This window comes from Penicillium macrosclerotiorum (assembly GCF_028827735.1).
Source record: "Penicillium macrosclerotiorum strain IBT 26536 chromosome Unknown utg000007l_segment0_segment0, whole genome shotgun sequence".
NCBI classification, from domain to species: Eukaryota; Fungi; Ascomycota; class Eurotiomycetes; order Eurotiales; family Aspergillaceae; genus Penicillium; species Penicillium macrosclerotiorum.
The window spans coordinates 1,924,829-1,945,280 of record NW_026643086.1 but is presented as its reverse complement, the minus strand read 5'-3'; the positions used below and the strand labels follow the sequence as shown (position 1 = coordinate 1,945,280).

The window sequence follows — 20,452 nt, the reverse complement described above, 5'->3', positions numbered from 1 at the left end:
CTACATTACCCTGTTTCTCCATCTCCTATCGTATTACTTATAAGAACCACGTAGAGACATTGTTCAATGCACGCCTTAATCTCGGTACGTGCTAGAATCGCTTGCTAATGAATGGAATCATCATCACATCATTGCCGGTCCAGGCTTTCCAATCCCGGAACCGGCTTTCCGAAGTTGGCAACAGCAGAAAGATGACTATTATAATGGCAATCGCACTGAAGAGCCTTCTTGAAATGGTGAAATTGTTTCGCCCTTCTCTTGCCCTTCCAACAGACTCGAAGACCAGTTCCTTGAGACTCATTTATCTTTCGATGAAACACTGAGCCTGCTGCGTCTGTTCTGACAACACCAGGACACGCTTGACCTACGCTGTACCACACCACATGCATTGATCTCGCGACTCGAAAGCTTATTTCGGTTCTTCAAACAACGAAGCACTCACCTGGCTTCCCAAGGGTTGGGTTCACAACCGTTGCAAGTTGATGTACCGTGCACCGCCATCTGTCAACTGACCGTCCAAGCGGCTATTCTACCTCTGGGGGTGTGTGCGTGTGCGTGTTTTTCGACAGTGTCTCTTTTGGTCGGCCGTTTTATCACCCGAGACTTTCAGCCGACTCCCGATTAGGACCGGCTCAGCACCTCTGATTGAATCACAGCTCCATCTGGAAGGTTCAAGATATTGACCTTCACTTGAAGCTCTTTCTTACTCAGTTCCCGCCGTTCTTGGCACGTCGCCCTGCCTCTAACCCACATTTCAGAGTCATGATGCTGGGTCAACGCCAGTACTCAGATGATAAACAGGAAGATCTGAGGACTGTCTTCAATGGGGACAGGAACGGAGGCCCTGATGAGAATGCCGATCACAGATTTCTAAGCGACCATGAAAATGAGCAGACTCTGGACGTTGATAATGTTCCCGGAAACGATATGACTGAACCTACGACAGATATTCAACCAGCTATAAAGACAGCTCGCTCTGATGCTCCAGGTCTTCCGGACCTGGAAGCTCAAGGTGATATCCCCTCAGCGGTGATAGCAGATACAGGCCCAGCACATACAGCCTTTGGCAAGCATCAGAAGCGCTTCATAGTGCTGATGGTAACTCTGGCATCGTTTTTCTCTCCACTCTCTGGGCAGATCTACTATCCAGTCATGCCGACTCTAGTCAAGAGCTACCATCTCACGACTTCCCTTGTCAACCTCACCATCACAACATACATGATTCTCCAGGGGCTTGCGCCAAGCTTTATGGGAACGTTTGCTGATGCTGGAGGTCGCAGGCCAGCATATATAATTGCATTTGCCATATACACAGCGGCAAATATCGGACTCGCCCTACAGAACAGTTTTGCTGCGTTACTGGTTCTACGCTGCCTCCAAAGTGCCGGCAGCAGTGGTACAGTCTCGTTCGGATACGGCGTCATCGCAGATATCGCGACACCAGCAGAGCGCGGTAAATATGTCGGGCCCATGTCTGCAGGTGTCATGGTGGCACCGGCCCTCGGGCCTGTTATTGGAGGCTTGCTGGCCAAGTTTCTCGGCTGGCGTAGCGTCTTCTGGTTCCTGGTAATCATCAGTGGTGGCTATCTGATCGTCTTTATGATCGCTATGCCTGAGACTGCACGCAATGTTGTCGGTAATGGCAGCGTGCAGCCTAAAGAATGGTGGCGTCTGTCATTGATTCAGTACATGTCTACCCAGCACCTTCGTCGACACAGCAAGTCTATCAAAAGGGATACGAGCGAGGAGCAATCAAGACCTCAATTAAGTCATTCTACGAAGCTCAAATTTCCAAATCCATTGGAAACATTCGTAATATTACTTGAAAAAGATGCATCCATTATCATCGCCTACATTGGGCTCGTCATGTTCGCTAACATTGCTTTGTTGACTAGCACGGCCAACCTATTCGGCCCTCTGTATAAGTTCAACGAACTCCAAATTGGTCTTTGTTTTCTGTAAGTAGCATCTTGTTTTGTCCATAGCGGGAATGTTTAAGCTCTTCAATGCTAATCTAGATCGTTGAGGCCACTCGGTGTGAGCGCCAGCATTGGTGCAGTTCTGAATGGAAAGCTAGTGGACTACAACTACAAACGGACAGCTCGAATCCTCGGATTCCCTGTGGACCGGAAGAAAGGTGACGATCTGAGCAATTTTCCAATAGAGCGTACTCGACTGCAATGTTTTTTTCCCGTTATGGCTGTTGGCATTGCAGCTTTCATTCCATACGGCTGGACTCTTCAATCGCGCACATCTCTCGCCGCGCCCCTGGTTCTACAATTTATTATCGGATTTTGCTTTATTGCTTCGCTCAATACACTCAATACTCTCCTTGTCGACCTATTTCCAGAACGTGCTGCTACAGCAGCTGCGGCATGCAATCTTGTGCGTTGTTGGCTTGGTGCCGTGGGGGCAGCCGTTGTGGATCAAATGTTGACTGGAATGGGTTGCGGGTGGTGCTTCGCGTTCCTGGGACTTTGCATGGCTGTCACCATGAGCTTGCTTTTGGCTGAGTACATCTATGGAATGGGCTGGCGACAAAAGCGACTCGACAAGATTGAATGCAAGAAGAGATCAAAGGAAGCAGCCCCGGATGCAGAATCAACTGTCGATGCAAAGGGCGATAGTAATGAGCAGAAAAAACTTTGTGTTGTGTCCGGTACAACCCAAAGAGAACAGGGAGCCTGATAAGGTGATATGGAAAAAGATATCTCAAGTTTGCACTCACGAATGATTATCTGATAATGCTAGTTCTTTTTTCCACATGTTCAAATATGTATCTTAGCAATGCAAGTCTACTAATGACGATTCATTTCTCGTGTCAGAAAAAATATTTCATTCGATATAATATTGAGTTAGTACTAGTCACTGATATCACTCATACCCTCGAGTCCCATTTGGCGAAGAGTACTTGTCATGAGACCATAGAGCTTCTTTTTCTGCCTTCCCTTCCAATCCAATTGCTCTTTTAAGGAACTTGATTCCTGGAAAACATGAATAAGAATAACGATATTCAATGTCATGTTTCCTTTCGTCTGTATCTGAACTGTCGAGACTTTCAACGCGTTTGAGCCCGAAGGCTGCCGAGACAGTTGAGAACCAACCTCGCAAAGAAGTCTACCACAAAGGTCAGTCTATGAATTTTAAAAATGTGCTTGGCTCTAAATACCTGGGTATACGATGTATCACTCAGTCTATCAAAACACATTCCTGTGGGGATTGATACATCGTCAAGGTGCCAAACCACTCTACAAGCTTTGTTGTTGGACCCAATATGGAAGTTCAATTTGTAGTACTGCGGATCCGGAATGCTGTAACGTCCTCTTTCTTTCGACTGATCGTACGTCAAGCTCCATTCAAAATCATGTTTGTGGTAATGACGGAGATCGTAGCGCTGTGATGAGCGGCCCTGGAAGGAAAGAAATAGATCTGCCTTCGACTCTCGATTCAAAGCAATTTCTAGAGTATAGCTGTTCTCCTGATTGTAGTATCTGCCCACGTATGCTTCAAGAGGAAGTGGAAGAGGATCAGGCATTCGCTCCTTGTTGAGTGTGTTGTGGAGGGATCTAAACTGTTCGATTCTTTTTCCTTGCTTTTCTCTGACCAGTCCACATAGTCAATCGGTTCCGCAAAATCAAAGAGGCCCTGTATAATGATACGTCCAATCCATTCTGCCGGATCGCTGAATGCGATCGCATTGGTAAGGACCACAACAGCAGACTGGGTTTCTGGAAATAACGCCAGGAAGGAATAGTATCCAACTGTTGCTCCTTGATGATAAATCATCAGCTGGGGTGCATTGCGGGCCCCGAAAATAGGCAGTTCTGAAGGTCCCCAGATGTCTGCATTGTCGCCGACTACTCCGACAGCACCCGGGAGTTGCGAACGAACCCATCCAAAGCCATAGGATTGTTCAGAATCACAAGTGCTTTCAATAGAGATCTGATTGCCCAGAAGGTGGGATCCCTGCTTGATTATTGTCTTTTCTGTATCCTTTGCCTCTTGACTGGCAGCTAGCATTGCCTTTGCCCATAGTAAGAGGTCATTCACTGTTGTAAATGCGCCACCTGAACCTTCAAAGAATGTGCCAGCAAACTGCTGCCGATGTTTCAGCAGATGAGCATTGCCGTTGGTGAGGGAGGCATATGGCTTAGCCACATTTTCAAGGTGATCGAATCTTGGTTGCAGTGAGGTTCGGTCCATTCCCAGGGGCACGAATAGTTCCTCTTCGAGGTATTCGTGAGGTGGACGACCGCTGATTTTCTCAATAATATAAGCAGCGATCGAATATCCCCACACACAGTAGGACCAACTCTGTCGTGGTGGTGTAGGCCATGGAATATGTTGGACGGTTTGGAAAAATGCATCGTTGGGGACCAGCATCTCGCCATCTCCCTGCATGGCAAGACAGAGTGCAGCGACTCCGTCCAAGCCCGATCGATGCGCTAGGAGATCACCCACTGTGACGACTCTTGCAAAACGAGCATTATCATGGACAAATTCCGGGAGAATTGTTTGTACCCGTGTTGTCCATTCGATTTTACCCTCGTCAACTAATTTCGCGATACCGGCCGCGATCATGGATTTGGTGAGAGATCCTGCGCCATACAGTGTGTCTGAATCTGGACATATTTTTTTTTCATTGTCACGAAACCCCCAATTTTCCCTATATATTGTTTCCCCGTTATGGAGCACCCCCACGGAAACTCCAGGAATTGCCTCGATTTCACATATTCGTCGAATTGAAGAGCTCAGCTCACGTAGGCGGGAAAGAGTAGGCGAAGTCGGCCTTTGAAGTTGTTAGCCTACCTCCGTTGCCAAGGTCATACATAGTATACAAGCGAGGTAGTATCTCGCCATAGTTTGGAATCGGGTCAACTTGCATTTCACGTGCTCTTTTGCGGGGAAAAAACCATTGCCACTGCCAGCAACTTGGAACTTAAACCTGAACAGCACCCGGGCTGGCGCCGGATCATTATTAAGGGAAAATGGCTACGATTAGGTTGTATAGGATCATCTTCGAAAGGGAATCCATCCTCGTTTTCGGTTGGTAACTATTAATACGTGGAAGTCGATAAATGCAGCCAACCGCCTGTGATCCGGCAGAAGGGATCTCGTTCACATGTGTGAGCGGTATTAGCCCGGGTGAAGAGGCGGTTTCATTACAAGCCCCCCCCCTTACCGCGCAGGCCGCGCTCAACCAGTCGATCTTACCCGTCTGTAGCAAGGCATCCCTTTTCACCCAGGTAAGGTTTTAGGCTGATATCCATGAGTCAGAAAGGCATAGCGTAATACAACATATTTTACCATTGATATAACATGATGCACATTCCTGGCCCCCTAACTCTTGAAACATAAATAATATCCCCGAGTACATGCATATAGATTAGACATAATCGCCAACCCCTCTCATCCCGACGAAGCAGACTTCTTGAGCCTCAAGAATTGGAGCTGTCGGGTCACAAAATTCAAAAGAAACGCAGCCACCTATGCAAAGCCCAATTTTCATCGTACAGGGGGCACGGTGCTCATCAGATCATGTCTCGTCCATTGACCCCTGTTAGGAGTTGCCAAGCCACCAATAGACTGGTTGACTCTGCTCGCTTCGCAGGCTCCCTTGTGGGACAAGTGGCTCTAGTGACCGGAGCAAGTCGTGGAATTGGCAGGGCGATTGCTTTCGCATTGGCGAACGCAGGTGCCCACGTCGTATGCGTTGCCAGAACAGTCCAGGATATCTGGGAGACAGCAAACGAAATTTCAGCCCAGACGGGAATTGAATCATTGGCCATCGCTGCAGATGTTTCCATTCTTGAGGATATTGATTATGCACTCCAACTAATAAGACAAAAATTTGGTCGGATTGACATTCTCATCAATAATGCTGGGATATGCCGTATTGGCCCCCTTGGCTGTGAGCCGGATTTCAATGCCTGGTGGCGGGTCCTTGAGGTCAACCTACGTGGGCCGGCCGCCCTCATCCATCGAGTCCTTCCTGAAATGCTCCATCGAGATCGGGGGGTCATCATTAGCATTGGAAGTCGAAATGCGATCCACAATTTTCCATTCTTAACCGCCTATAGCGCCGCAAAGACAGCCTTACTTAGAGTACACCAATGTCTAGATATGGAAATCACCGATTCGGGTATACGGCACTTTTATTTGCAACCGGGAGATGTGCCCACTTCCCTAATAGACAATGCCGTGAACCTCGAAGCCCTTGAAACAATACCAGCCTTGCAAGAGATGATCAATTCAATACAGTCTGTCTTTAGTGGACCCGATGCATGTTCACCGCAAGTTGCTGGAGATGCATGCGTTGTGCTAGCTGCGGATTCAGATTCTCAAGCGTTGAGCGGTATGTATCTCGATGTCGATAAATTGAGTCTGCATCTGGAACAGGCCAAGAAAGAGTGTAAATCTAAGCGGATCTAAAGCACCCACTTTCACTTGACCCAGCAAAGGTATCGCGTTTCAAAGAGCCTTGAAAACCGTAGATGTTGTGATCTAGAGCGATCACTCTGATATATTAACTGTGGATGAACATATTTGCTAGACAAAGATCTCTAGACCTTTTTAGCCTAGTGGAATGTTGCCCCAGGCCAGGAGACTTTGCCGCTCCAAAGTTGGCATAGTCTTCAAACGAGAGCATTCCTTCCGATAGCCCCCTGTATGTGTCAATTACAATCCAACCATTCTGATATTTATTTTTCAGTAAAAACCATCACCCTCGCCTCAATGCTCTCCCGTGATTGGTGATTTGCTGATCCGAGCTTGGGGAAAGCAGAATGTGGGCAACCTGTTATCATGCCACATCAGAAGGAGCGAAAGAACACAAACTCCACCAGATTATTCCTCACATTTAGCTCGAGTTCTAGGACTAGAGTCATACATCTTGAATATTAAAACCTCGTCTTTGGTTTGCTTATCAATATAGTACCACCGTAGCTGATCAGAATGGAGTAGGGACAGGCTTTCACCAATGTATGATTGTCTGACATGATCCACTGGAATGAGATTTTCGGGGGGAACCGTGCTTCCGTCGCATATGGCTAATGGAAAACTATCGATGACATCCGCGACGGGACGCCAAATACTGTAGAGTTCTTTAGTCTTAGCTTCTGAATTCTTTCAGGTGGATAAATCTTTTTTACTTTAAGATTCGAAAGCGTCCCTTGAGAAGCTCGTCCGCTCTTGGTCCCATATGATGTCGAACGCGTTGGACTGCTGCGAATTCACTCTGATCTAAAGTTCAAATACTCAGGAAAGCTTGAAAGTGTAAAGAAACGGAAGGGAAAGCCGCACCGACGTGAACATAGTGGATGGGTTCGAGAACCATGCTTTTGTCATCGAGTTCAACATCGACTCCTGCCGGAACATATGTCTTCTCTCTATCACTCGAGCGAACCTGGCCAATTAGTCTCATTTTCAAGAAAGTTACTTGTTAGATAAGCGGGAATCTACCCGCCAGTCAAACCAAAACAGTTCACATTCCGACCCGATATTATCTTTTAAAAGCTTCTCCAGTGATGGTAGGTACAACGATTTAACAGTTTCATCAACGAAATTAGTCGTCGCAAGAGGCTGAACTCGGGCAATGAACCCATTATCATCCAGATTATACCTCTCGAACTGTCCTCGAATATCGTGAACAGACTCTATAGGGCCGGGCTCTTCATCATAGTTGCATTGAGGAAAATCTTCCGGGGTATCCATAAGCATGAAGTAAGGTTTTTCAAATTCAAACTTTGGGTCCCATTTAAAGTAGTTGAACCTGGTGTGTTGTGTTCCCGGCATGATTCAACGGGTGAAGAAAGTATTTAGATTTTCGGAGTGGAATACTGAGCAGGAAGATGAGCTATCCGAAGAGAAGGGCGATTTCCAGACTATCTGATGGGTGCCCGACATTATATATGTTCCTTCTGTCTTGATTTAATGTTGACCTTCAGATTCATATCTACCTAACGAACGATTCGGCAAAACTTGAAAGATTTGTGCCCAAAATATGACATTGCAGGCACCTGGCCATTATTTACAAAAGGAATTGGAGAGCCCCAAGAATAACATTCAACATTCAGTTTCAACCAAGTACTCAGACTGAAAATAAGCCCTAAATATTATTGCTAGTCGATTTTCTCATTCTTTCTTTCTCTCCAAGCGCATTCTGTCGTATTCTGTCGTGAAGTTGAGTAAATGTCCGCCCACTAAGAAATTTTCAAGTGAAGCTAATTGTCAATTGAAGAGTACTATAATTTGGACGAGTAAAAGTGGTCTTGGGGGTTCCCTTATGAAAGAAAGGGGACGATAGTGCTTCGCTAGTAGCTCGAAATAGTGAATTGATAACTTACTTATAAGCAAAGAACATCAAGCAGCCAGAAATGGGCGCTTGGCAGAATCCGTGTTGGATTTTATTGTATCTGTTCCTGTTCCTGGCGACCAATTTGGTTTCCACGGCTGTTCACGCGTATCGTTATTTCCTGTGACCTGGTAGGAAGAGGTGCTTCCTGCTTTCGAAGACCTGTGTGCAGTTCCAGCATCTTGAGAGCTAGATCTATTATCACGGTCAGAAAATGTCTTTGAATGGGTATTTTTGCTCTGGTGACAACAAGTAAAAGCGGGGAAGCGATCTGCCTGAGCGGGGTAGAGGAGAATTCACAAGGTCTCATGGATATGATTTGAAGCTGGAGAAGACATTTCGATGAAACGATGGTTCCTCGGTTTATGGCGTCTAAAATGTTTCCTAGTACAGGGTTTGGTAACTGATTAAACATCTTGTGTTTCGTTGCTCTATATAGCGTCTGTTATTACAGCCTCATATCCATCTTGGACATTTGGCCGAACATCTTCTAGAAATTACCCCGACACGGCAAGAATGGGTCCAAGACCTACTGCAACACTGAAAATGAAACCAATTCAAGAAGCTAATGCATGCACCATGTAAGATTTTTCAATCAACCACTATCTTGCAGATGGACAAGCAGTTTACTGGATATCGCATGGAGCATGTGGCATTCGCAAGCATCATCACGCAGTGAACAAGTCATAAGACCCACTGCATAAAGTCAAACTGCAGAGAGCAGTAATAATGTGAGCTTTCAGCCGCCATCTCGTGTTCCCGTTGGGCATTGCATATATGACTATAGGCCCAACTCCAAGCCCTGTCAGGCGAACTATTTTACCCGGGTGATATTTGATTCCAAACATGTGACAAACTATTGGAGTGTTTCAGTAAATTGTAATAATGTATATAATTTCATTTGATCATTGGCTATGGAGTCCCTGATCAGATGTCACCTAGTCAAAAGTCAGGGGAATTTCTCAACATTCAAGTTTCATACCTTAAAGAGAGATACATATCTAATTTGACTCTGCATATAAGGCGGGAAGGGAGGAGCCGGGGGAAGACGGGCTATTGTTCTAATGAACCGCGGAAACCGCCATAAATGACATAACAGAGCCTATCGATTATCATGTTATGAAACGCCCTGTTACCGCTAAATGGCTGCATTTGATGAAAAAGACGGTGGTGATCTGCTAGATTGGCTCGATTGTCAAGACGTGTTGGGATTCGCAGTCTTGTCCGCAGAAGGGAACGTGCGGGGATTTTAAACACTTCGTACACTGACTTGCTTCGAATTTTTTCTTCGGTATGAAGAGATATCATCAAATTCATTCTGAGGGTTGAAAATCATTTGTCTTTCTGTCTTCGTTGTAGTCTATTTTCCGATAAAAGTTCTGAGCCCTCGACGTCCCGTGGGAAGTTATCATAGGAAGACACCTCATTACAATTATCGGGACCGGCAGATGCAATAAACATGCTTTTTTCCATTCCTTCTAATCCCCTTTGTAAAACACTAGCCGGAATATTGTCCTGGCTGATATCGTACCGATTCAAGCTACAAACTATGCTCATACATATTGCTGATCATCATCGCTTTATGATGAGCTTAGATGATCAATCAGAAAACAAATCATTTAGTTCTATTAAATTAAGAACTGACTCCAACAGTCTCTTTAAATTACAATAATCATCCAACAACTTGTCAAAAGCAAGAGATTTACCAGGTTTTCGTGTCCGCCTTTTGCATGCGAGACATGACACGAATGTTTCTAGCTAACTCCGTAGGCTCTCTCAGCATTGATCCATTCTTGGCGCTGATTGTCGTTCTCCCAGCGTTGAGATTGACGAGATAATCAAAGTATACCATGTCATCAACCTTTGGCTGGGGTTCTCTCCATTTATGCTCGGCATGTTCTGCCAGTATTATATTGCGCTTTTGAATCGACTCAGTCCGGTATCTCTCGGCTTCTGCAGACTTGCCAGACCCTTGCAGAATGAGGGATTTGAGATACTTTGCTCTCAATACACATTCAGGAGTCCACTGAACTATATCGCTCTTGGATAAGCACTTGTCAACGTACTCCCTGGATCATATCAGTCAATATACTCGTAGATGCTCCTCGGGGTTGGGACACATACAGCGCAAGTGAAAAGCTTCCGTCTTGATAGTAGCAACTGGCGGCTGCGAAATAACTAAGAAGCGTATCTTCATTTTCTTCTCCCAGGATGTTGATTCGATTTTCAAGAACAAGGGCATGTATGCCCATGGATTCCCAGAATCGGTTGGCATTGAACAAAATGACAGCCAAATCGAATTCAAAGGGGTGAATCGCAGTGGAGTTCTGTCGGTCTTGCCTGGCATGACCGACGGCTTCTTTGGCACAATTCACTGCTTCTATATTTTTGCCCTGAGCCAGAAGCACGTATGCTAAACAAATCTTTGACGACGCAAACTCAAAATGAGGAACGTGAATAACATTCTTCAACTTTTGTTTTATCAGTAAAGAAAGTTCATGATACGGCTTTGCGTTTTCGTAAAGTCCTTCATTAAGGAGTTGAAGGCCAAAGTCGTTGTAGGCATTTGCGAGAAGAATGTAATCAATAGGAGAAGATTCATCAGCGGGACATTCAGTTATGCGTCGCTGGCGTAATTTGATGACCTTGTTCCCTAAGTCACGACCTTGTTTTCGGCCACGGATACTTCCACTTTTCCATTGAATACCCGCCATATAAGCGAGGATATCTGCCTCCAGGCTCGTCAGGCTGGTAAACTTTGGCTGGGGCTGAGGGTTCGGGCTGACAAGGATATCGTCAGAGAAAGTCCTAGGTATGATTTTGCAAAGTTCATCTGCATTTTTTAGGATCTGGAAGCCTGTAGTGTTCAAATCTTCCTCATTGTGTACATGATCTTGAAGACACATACTCGTGTTCTGTGGACCTCCCCGGGGCAGAATCTCACAGGCTTTTTTCGCAGTTTCAAGTATTTCAAAGCCTGTATCTGTCAAAGATCGCTCATAAAGGAATGCACCCGCGTTACATAAGACCTCAACAAAGTCTTTTGTTGGTTTAAGAGGAGGTGACTTTTGAACATAGACGTTGTGAAGTGCAATGACGTGAAGCAAGAACTGTTCGCATGTACCCCAGGACTCAGGGAGAGGAACCATGAGATGAGATCTCTTGGGAAAGGCACGGTATAATATAGCCACTGCGTGATTGAAGCTAGTTTGGAGACCCTTGATATCATTGTGTAAAGAGTTTAAAAGATATAACTGTAAAGAACGATGAATTCTGTACTCGATGTTTTCGTCCCCCGATTGGGAGCCAACGGAGCGCACAAGATGGCGGGCTGTCAAGCTCCGTCGAGTCTCATCAGGATTCCTAGGTATTCAAATTAGATAGGTCAGAATAATTGAAAGTAGTTTACATACCAATTAGCTCCTTCCATTCCAGGATTCAAGAGGAGGTCATTGAGTATAACTTCCGGAATACAGTCGGACAGCATGGCCATGGTGTTAATGGCAAGACGAGCATTGGGATCTAAATCACGGAGAGCGAGATCGAACACAGTCTGCATAGCTAGAGGACTTTTGCCTGATCTTGAGTCATGTGAAAGCATATGGTTGGTCTGGTATGTTTTCAAGTCCGTCAGGGTGCGGTCCAAAGTTACTCCTGACTCGAAGATGTAACCAGCAAGATGTTCAATCAGCAGGGGAAGACCTCCAACTTTTTTTGAAATCAGCTTTGCAAGATCCCTCTTATGAGAATCAAATTCCTTTTCAGAACCTGATAGAGTAGCCAAGAGGAGAGATGATCCTTCATCTTCTGTCAGAGAGTCAAGTTGTACGGGAGACTGTTGTCCAAACCCAGTCGAGTGGTGTTGGCTGGTCAGAAGAATTGAGCCATGGGGACAAGTAGGGCGATATTTTGATTTCACAAGATTTATTGTATCCGCTTCGACATTGTCGAAGACCATTAGCCAGCCAGGGTCTAGAACATGTTAATAGAAATCTTTACAGACTGGGAAGGAATCATAATTACTCACGTCCAATAAGCCATCTCTTTGCGACTTCAATATTTCGTTGCTGATCGATTTGATCCTCCTTCACGAGAGAGAGGTTGCTTGCAATCTGGGCAAATGAGGTTGCCAAACTAGACTCGCTCTCTGCATCAAGCCAAAAGATGAAAGAGAAATGCTGGTCGTTCAGATAGCAAAATTGCGTTGCCAATTCTGTTTTTCCCATTCCTGGCATTCCAAGAATGACGCAAAACTTTTGCAAATTGCCTGACCCTAGCAGTCTCTTGCTCAAATGGTCAAGCTCAGCTTGTCTCGCTTGAAAATTTGCGTTTCGGGGACGTGGAACATAAAAGAATTTTTCGGGTACAGGATTTTTCTTTGGCTCGATCGGGTTGCTGGAGAGATACTGAAGGTGTCTGACTACCTTCTGAAAGGAGTCATTGTTTGGCGATGAGAACTTGTTTAGGTTGAAGTGGTTCAAGTGTAGTTGGAAGTCTCGATATCCATCAAGACAGCCTGATGATTTGTTCACACAAAACTCCTGAGAGAATGTCAGCAACGTTGTAGATGAGTTCAGAATGAGAAAATACCCTTAAGTCGTCTCTGCCCACAATTCTTCCAACTGTAGTTGGTTTTGTTTCGTAAGCACATACGATCCTTATCTTATTAGCTTGCTGTTTACACAGCATTGTGAATTGCCTGACCGTCGAATTCAAGGTCGAGTCTTCTCCATGAAGGTGCCTGAGGACGGACGGTTGCACCTCGCAATTGGCATCAACCGCAACCTCTTGCAACACTTGAGCAGTGATGAACCCAGTACCACGGAAAGGGGTTCCTAGAAACAAGATCCCACTAGTCTGATCATAGATGCCATCATCAGTCCCCATCAGCTGTAGTCTTGTGGTGAGAAGAGCCTGAGGTTCGAAATCAGCAACTGCATAAGCTCGAGAGAACTGTGGGTTCACCTTCTGAATGACCAATCCTCCAAAGCAATGACCGATGAAAACTATAGGGCGATCTGGACAGCCCTAGAATATCCTGGTTAGCTGCATCGTTCTCCAGACATACAATCAATTCTTTCCTGACCTTCCTTGCATCAATTAGTTCTTCCAGAAGATTATCAGCCACGGAATCAAGGTCAATCCTGACCGCATCTTCCCCAAACCAGTTGGACTCGTATCCGAATGTCATGATTCGCGCGGAAGGAAACTTGGAGGGCAGCATTTTCTCGTTTTCCAGCCAATGTATGCCCTTGGTGTACCAAGAAAAGTACGGATCTGCGCCGATTCCGTGGACGGCAACGATACTGGTTGGGTCAGCATCAGCTGCATGCACATCTCTCCAGTCATATCCATTAGTTTGCTTACTCATGGGATATTTCCGGCGAATCTTCATCTTCAGAAGGGCAAAAAACTGTCTTGAGACCCAAGTAATGGGCGTTGATTGGGTTTCTGGCCGGGAGCCCTGGAGACCTCCATTGCCAGAGATTGATGAACCACTCGAAGATCTTCGTGAGCCACTCCATGATATTTGATACGAGACTGCCGGGAGTAGTACGAAACGTGGAACTGCATCTGCTGGCGTTGGATGGATTGCAAGTATTATATGTCAGCTCGATATGACGGGGGTTCGAGGCGCCGCTGGTGCCAGCAAATACTTCTCCCCCGGGTGGTCGATGTGAGCCTTGTCTTCACTCGAACCATACATTCACTATTATTTGCATGCGCCACAAGGGGCGAAGCAACAGTGCCCAACCACCATAGCGACTTAAGGGGGAGAATTCATCACATGGGTGCCAGCCCTGACAAACCTACCAATCCCGTAAGCGCTTCTGCAGGCAGCCACTGGTATGTGTCCGAGTCTGGCTCACATGACGTAAAGTCGAGACTAGATCGGCGTTGGGTATATGAGGAGGAAATTCTGTATGAGCATACCCTAATAAGCATGAACTTATTCGTGTTTCGCGTTACGGATTATATTGTTCATCATGTCCTTCAGGTCACCCTTCCCCAGGCAGGCGCAGCTTTGCAATGATCTTGATATGCATGTCGACTTTGGCAGAGTACTTAGTTCGCACGAGGAAACCGATACGCTTCCAGGATATCCCCTGATCTCCATGAATAAGCATGACAGCATAATAGCCCAACTGAAAAAAGATTCGTATGCGAAGGACTTGGAAACTATAGCACCAAAACTATGGATTATGACAACATTTTCCGGGTCAAACATCAACCCTTTGCATAAACAGAAGGTTAAAGGACGGGAAATCATCATCACTGAAGACCCACGGCTACACCTGGTCTGGATCCACGATCGCATATTTATTAAGCCTCTACCACGCTATATGCTGTGTTACCGGTTCTGGGAAACCATTTCTACGTTGCAGAGCCCAGAAGCCTTAATAACGAGACGATCCGCCCTGGGGCTATTAAGATCTTACATTTATCTCATACGACATGAACTGGATCTTCAGATTTCCAAAAAAGAGCAAACCCAACTTCTACCATCTGACGTCACATGGAGTCAATTCTGCAGGTTTATGTTAAATGTACAGAAACTGGACGATGATCAAGTCTCCGGTCGTTATCAGTACGGCGAGTTGAGACTGTCGAGACTCAACTTCTATGCTCCATTTCTATTGCACAGATTCTATTTCGAACAACTCCACGGACAGTACGGAGATATATTTGGAAGGTTTTATGGCCCACTTCTTTTCATTTTCGCCATCATATCAACCATGTTGAATGCGCTGCAGGTTGCCATGGCAGTTGAGTCGGTTTCTACTACACACTGGCTGTCACTTTGGGCAATTTCTCGGTGGTTCAGTGTGGTCATGTTATTTCTCGTCACCTTTTTCGGCGCTGGCTTCTGTCTGCTCTGGTGCTGGTTTTTTGCAGACGAATGGATCTATACCTTGAAACACCGCCGTCCATGGCCTGAGAAGAAAGAGGCACCCGGTTGGGAATGTGTTTAGGCTGCGTCGAGATCCACAAACTCCCTTGGAGGATTCGGGTCAATATAACGTTCAATATTTCTACTATATATGAGCTGGGTCACTAGTAGGGCGCTATGTCAACGTAAATTACAAATTACTCTACCTCAGTTAAGAAGGTACACCGTTGTCAGTTAAAAGACATAAAATGCATCAATTTGCTACCGACTGTACATGAAAGGAAAGGAACCTAGACGCGACAGGAAGGGGATCGAACAGGAGGGAGTAAAAAAAAGGAAATGTATGGAGACAACCAGCCCCAGAATAATCATTGCCAGGTGGCAAAGTAAGGGTGGTTTAAAGGAGATCTAGTTCTTGCAAAACCGGACCTGTTGTTCCTGCTTCGTTTTTGAGAGACAAGGGTAGAGGGTGATTGAGGAGGCAGAGGGAGGAAGAATGTATCGATTTTCGTTCGGCTTACATGCCAGGGGAGATCAGCTTGCCCTCAGCACGTGCTTCCGGTTTCCAGCCACCAGCGAAGGGAGCACCGCCAATCTCCTTCTCATATTGACGGATGCGGGCCTCCAGCTCGGGGCGGAAGTGGCGGATCAGGCCCTGGATGGGCCAGGCAAAGGCCTCACCCAGAGCACAGATGGTGTGGCCCTCGACCTGCTTAGTGAGCTCCTGGAGCATGTCAATCTCCCGCTCGCGGGCGTTACCCTGCTCCATACGCTGCATCATCTGCATGGTCCACTTGCTACCCTCACGGCAAGGAGTGCACTGACCACAAGACTCGTGCTTGTAGAAGGAGGACAGGCGGGCGATGGCGCGGACGATGTCGGTGGACTTATCCATGACGATGACGGCAGCAGTACCCAGACCGGATTGGGAGTCCTTCAAGGCGTCGAAGTCCATAAGCTGGTCGTCAGCGACGGACTTGGGAATAACGGGAGTCGAAGAACCACCAGGGATAACGGCGTAAAGGTTGTCCCAACCACCGCGGACACCACCACAGTGTTTGTCGATCAGCTCGCGCAGTGAGATAGACATCTCTTCCTCAACGGTGACGGGGTTGTTGACGTGGCCGGAGATACAGAAAAGCTTGGTACCGGCATTACGCTCACGGCCGAAGGACGAGAACCAGCTGGCACCGCGGCGAACAATGGTCGGGACGACAGCAACAGTCTCGACGTTGGTCACGGTGCTGGGGCAGCCGAACAGACCAACAGCGGCGGGAAATGGGGGCTTCAGGCGGGGCTTGCCGGCCTTGCCCTCGATGGACTCGATGAGAGAGGTTTCCTCACCGCAAATGTAAGCGCCCATTCCGCGGTGAATGTAGACATCGAAATCGTAGCCGGTACCGCACGCGTTCTTGCCGAGGAAGCCCGCAGCGTAGGCCTCGTTAATAGCCTGCTGCAGAACAGTCGCCTCCTGATAGAACTCGCCACGGATATAGATGTAGGCAGCATTGGCGTTCATGGCACGGCCAACAACCAAGCAGCCCTCAATCAGCTTCTGTGGGTCCTTCCGCATGATTTCACGGTCCTTGCAAGTGCCCGGCTCGCCCTCGTCAGCGTTGACAACCAGATACCGTGGGCGTGGGTCCTTGTCCCAGTCCTTAAAGTTCATGAAAGACTATAATGTTGAAACATCGACTCCGGTTAGAATGACTGCCACCAAGAGCCACCACAGCAACCCTCCATTTGTGTCCAATTTCATATCGAGTGCCACTTACATATTTCAATCCAGAGGGGAAACCGGCACCACCGCGACCACGCAGGCCAGACGCCTTGATCTCAGAAATGAGCTGTATCACGAACGCAACGTCAGCAATCCGGTTCACTTTCACCGAGCCCACCCGAGGCCATCGAAAAGAAGTTGAATGAACGCACCCAGTCGTGGCCCTTGAGCACGATATCCTTTGTCCGGTGCCAATCACCACCATACTTCATCGCCGACTTCAGATCCGGGCCGTGGTGTCCGTAGAGGTTGGTGAAGATACGATCCTGGTCCTTGAGGCCGCCATAGTGCTTGACGGGAGGAGCCTCCTGCACAGTCGCGAAGGAGCGGGCGGCCGCTCCCTGGGCGCGGAGGGAGCGGCTCGAGAGGTGGGAGAGAGTGGAGGTGGAGGGAGCCGCCGCTCGGGATATCATGATGGCGGATTGAGGCAATGGCGTGGAGAAGGTCAAGCGGTTCTCTGGAGAGAAGGGAAGGGGGAGCTCACGGCAATTCCTGCGCTTTGCTGAACGATCCGTCTTTACGTGGCACCTGATTGGACAATTCCATCACGTGATCTTGCTGAGTCATTGGCTTCCTTATTCGTTCATGACGCAACTTGCACTTGCTTTCTTTGATTTCGTGAGGGGATCGCTCCATCTTTCTATCAAATCAATCTTATCTGATGATTGGAACCCTTAAGTCACTTTGAGCTACTTCGAATTCCCATCTACTCCTGTGGCACATACAAACACCCGAGCTTCGGCATTCCAGGATTATCCGCCTCGAGCACCTGCAGCGGCTCGAGGGGGATCAACACCATTTCCATGTCAACCACCTTGACCGCCCACCGCAACCAGTCTGCATTCAACCATCCAGTTTCCTCCGACAGCCAGACTGCGCCGTCTTGAACTGCCCAATTGTACGCTTCAGCTTCACCAGCAAACCCGATCAACTGCTCCATAGTCTCGGAAGAACCGCTCTCAGCCGCTAGGGAGGATGGAGGATATTGATCAACAAGGAAGTCCACCCAATGGGTGAGACGGGTTGAAAGCTGCGGCCGCGCTTGTGATGAGCGGCTTGTTGCAATCAGAAGAGACAGAACCAAGGCGAATAGCGCCTGCGGGTCAGTCTGCAGCATTGGGATGTGCTGGCCAGCTTGTTCGAGAACGTGGTTGAAACACGCTCGGCTAGCATCTTGCATCTCTGCAGGCAACAGGCCATAGAGTTCTCCCAAGCGGAAAAGTTCACCATTCTTCTTGACGAGAGACTCGCGCTCCAGAATACGCAACTGGATGCGAGACAGCGTCTCTGCGGAGAAACTACCCTCGGGGATCTTGGCCAGATGCTCGTTCAGTAAACTTTTAACGTCATCCCAAGTCTCGCCGCGGACATGTTCCCGCGCACGAGCGAGAGTCCATGTAGCAATGACTAGGGCAGCTTTATCCATCGCAATCTGACCGTGCCGGTACACTTGTGCGAATGTCTGCTTTAAATTCGCAGGCTGCGTAGGCAGATCCTCGGCGGAAGCCCTGAGGATCATGAGGTGCGCAATGAGCTCGAAGCTAATCTGTGATAGTACTGCTAGCGTGCTGTGTCCGCTTCCGTAGGCTGTTGGGATAGATATGCTGAACTCTGTGATCTCCATGGTCTTGCGCTCTCGCTCGTTTGCATGCATGATGGCGAGAGCATTAAACAGGGCTGGTGAAAAGATCGAGTGCTCCATGGCAGTATTGGGAGCCAAAAGAGGGTAGAAGACATTAAAAATATAATAATGATCTTCAATATTCTTGGCCACCTCGGGGAACATCTGCATTTGACGCTCCTTGGCCTGGCTGAGCGGACTATCGGGTTTCACGCCGAGTTTGACGACACGGTAATCCGTTGAATTATTGGTCAGGCAGAAGCCATAGTTCATTAACACTATCCAATGTCAGTAGATTCCAGGATGCATGAAATCTTTGAAATGAAAAGCTTACGCTGTTCATTGTTTCGGGGGCCGTAGTTATTAGAAATCTCTTCGCCGGGAGAGATCTCTTCTAGAACGACCATGCCAATATCTTTCGATCCGGCTCGCCACTCAACCTTTGCCAGAGGCCTATGATTGGGAAGATCAATAAGAGGTAGTAATACCGATACTCCCGAGTCTTCCGTAATCCTTGAGGGATCTATGACACTGGAAAGAACCTTAGGCGAAAAGGCGCGGGAAGAGAGAATAGTCGATGCCCACAAGTACAGATCCCTAGGAATATCAGCTCGGGAATCAACGGAGAATTGAACGCATCAGCATCGAAATTGAGGGTTGTCTCTTACCATGAATACTCCTCAAGACCGGTAAAGCCTAGCTCCTCTAGCTTCGACATGCAATTCTCGTATTTTTCATCCCAAATCTGATATCTTTGCGCCGCTGCTTCGGGAATGCCTGTGCCCTGAAGCCAATCAACATCCTCTTCGTCGAAAAACAGAGGTGTAGTCATCTGGCCTGGCTGGGGCAGGGTCCGCAGATAAGGATACCAAAAGCTTCGAGGGCCACGCAAAAATTGACCCATGAGGAAGAACGTGGATGTCTCCTCGGGTCCAACTGCATCAATAAAGCCACGGGGCAGATCCACGTCATGCTTGGAGAACGAAATTTCGGGTAACTCGAGCCCAATCGCATTGAAATAGGACATCGTCACCGGCAGAGGCGTGCTGAGAACCCTCGTTTCTTTGCTGATTGGCTGAGCCCAGTCTTTCTTGACTTGGATGTGCACGCCGCGCGACTCATCCTGCGCAACACGGACGCAGTCATTGATTTGGCCACCATGGCTGATAATCCAGTCAACCAGCTCCCTATGGGCTTCTAGAGAATGACCGTCATCTCGTCTGAAGTTGGGTTAGGTGATTTGTGTCTGAAGTCTTGAAGATATACGAGGGGCGTAGTTATGATTTCATGGGCCAACTCACTCTGTAGGGGACGTCATGGCTCAAGACAGTATTGCGTTGACTCGAACCCGTCTTCAAATTACGTTTTTGGCAAGACAAAAATCAATTGCTTAGCGCCACAAAACGGGGTAAAGTGATATCATTGCGTGAGAAAAGATTGAGCGGGATGGTGGGCGATCCCGGCCCACTTTTCTTCCCTCCCGCACTGTCTGTTCAGCGCGCACAGAACCAGATACATACAACCGGATCATCAATCTACTGGAAAACAATGGTCCTTGAAGTGAGAATCGGAAGGAAGTATCTGGCAATGCAATCAAAGCATCAGTTCACTACTCTAGGCAACTCAGCTATCGTACAAGGGCATCGACCACCTCAGGATAACCAGACTGGAACCCATAACAATTCTCCCTCCACGATGCATGCGAACTTGTAAAATCACGATCATCAAATGCAACCCTCCCCCAAATTCACCAGACTGATGGAACCATATGTACAGATGCCATGCCCCAGGTAGCAGCATGGATGT

At 47.5% G+C, this 20,452-nt stretch overlaps 8 protein-coding genes across 8 annotated transcripts; 2 read left to right on the top strand and 6 right to left on the bottom strand.

Annotated features, from left to right (window-relative positions):
* Positions 1-765: 765 nt before the first annotated feature.
* N7462_007533 (putative MFS transporter) lies at positions 766-2,688 on the top strand (the record flags this gene model as incomplete). Its single annotated transcript, XM_057079251.1, has 2 exons — positions 766-1,958; positions 2,028-2,688. The coding sequence occupies 2 exons, from the start codon at positions 766-768 to the stop codon at positions 2,686-2,688; spliced, it is 1,854 nt and encodes a 617-aa protein (XP_056931921.1).
* Positions 2,689-3,459: 771 nt separating this feature from the next.
* N7462_007532 (serine hydrolase domain-containing protein) lies at positions 3,460-4,581 on the bottom strand (the record flags this gene model as incomplete). The annotated part of the gene is made up of 1 exon (XM_057079250.1): positions 3,460-4,581. The coding sequence occupies one exon, from the start codon at positions 4,579-4,581 to the stop codon at positions 3,460-3,462; it is 1,122 nt and encodes a 373-aa protein (XP_056931920.1).
* Positions 4,582-5,538: 957 nt separating this feature from the next.
* N7462_007531 (SDR family NAD(P)-dependent oxidoreductase) lies at positions 5,539-6,432 on the top strand (the record flags this gene model as incomplete). The annotated part of the gene is made up of 1 exon (XM_057079249.1): positions 5,539-6,432. One exon carries the CDS (start codon positions 5,539-5,541, stop codon positions 6,430-6,432), a length of 894 nt encoding a protein of 297 aa, XP_056931919.1.
* An 817-nt stretch (positions 6,433-7,249) lies between these two features.
* Positions 7,250-7,794, bottom strand: N7462_007530 (7 alpha-cephem-methoxylase; the record flags this gene model as incomplete). The annotated part of the gene is made up of 2 exons (XM_057079248.1): positions 7,250-7,405; positions 7,462-7,794. 2 exons carry the CDS (start codon positions 7,792-7,794, stop codon positions 7,250-7,252), a joined length of 489 nt encoding a protein of 162 aa, XP_056931918.1.
* A 2,261-nt stretch (positions 7,795-10,055) lies between these two features.
* Positions 10,056-13,878, bottom strand: N7462_007529 (tetratricopeptide repeat protein; the record flags this gene model as incomplete). The annotated part of the gene is made up of 7 exons (XM_057079247.1): positions 10,056-10,422; positions 10,478-11,716; positions 11,767-12,325; positions 12,381-12,894; positions 13,007-13,381; positions 13,422-13,659; positions 13,721-13,878. 7 exons carry the CDS (start codon positions 13,876-13,878, stop codon positions 10,056-10,058), a joined length of 3,450 nt encoding a protein of 1,149 aa, XP_056931917.1.
* Positions 13,879-15,762: 1,884 nt separating this feature from the next.
* Positions 15,763-17,438, bottom strand: N7462_007528 (NADH-quinone oxidoreductase subunit NuoF; the record flags this gene model as incomplete). The annotated part of the gene is made up of 3 exons (XM_057079246.1): positions 15,763-16,902; positions 17,021-17,092; positions 17,178-17,438. The coding sequence occupies 3 exons, from the start codon at positions 17,436-17,438 to the stop codon at positions 15,763-15,765; spliced, it is 1,473 nt and encodes a 490-aa protein (XP_056931916.1).
* Positions 17,439-17,731: 293 nt separating this feature from the next.
* On the bottom strand, positions 17,732-18,919 carry N7462_007527 (uncharacterized protein; the record flags this gene model as incomplete). Its single annotated transcript, XM_057079245.1, has 1 exon — positions 17,732-18,919. The coding sequence occupies one exon, from the start codon at positions 18,917-18,919 to the stop codon at positions 17,732-17,734; it is 1,188 nt and encodes a 395-aa protein (XP_056931915.1).
* Positions 18,920-19,310: 391 nt separating this feature from the next.
* Positions 19,311-19,964, bottom strand: N7462_007526 (uncharacterized protein; the record flags this gene model as incomplete). Its single annotated transcript, XM_057079244.1, has 2 exons — positions 19,311-19,866; positions 19,948-19,964. The coding sequence occupies 2 exons, from the start codon at positions 19,962-19,964 to the stop codon at positions 19,311-19,313; spliced, it is 573 nt and encodes a 190-aa protein (XP_056931914.1).
* Between the last annotated feature and the right edge of the window lie 488 nt (positions 19,965-20,452).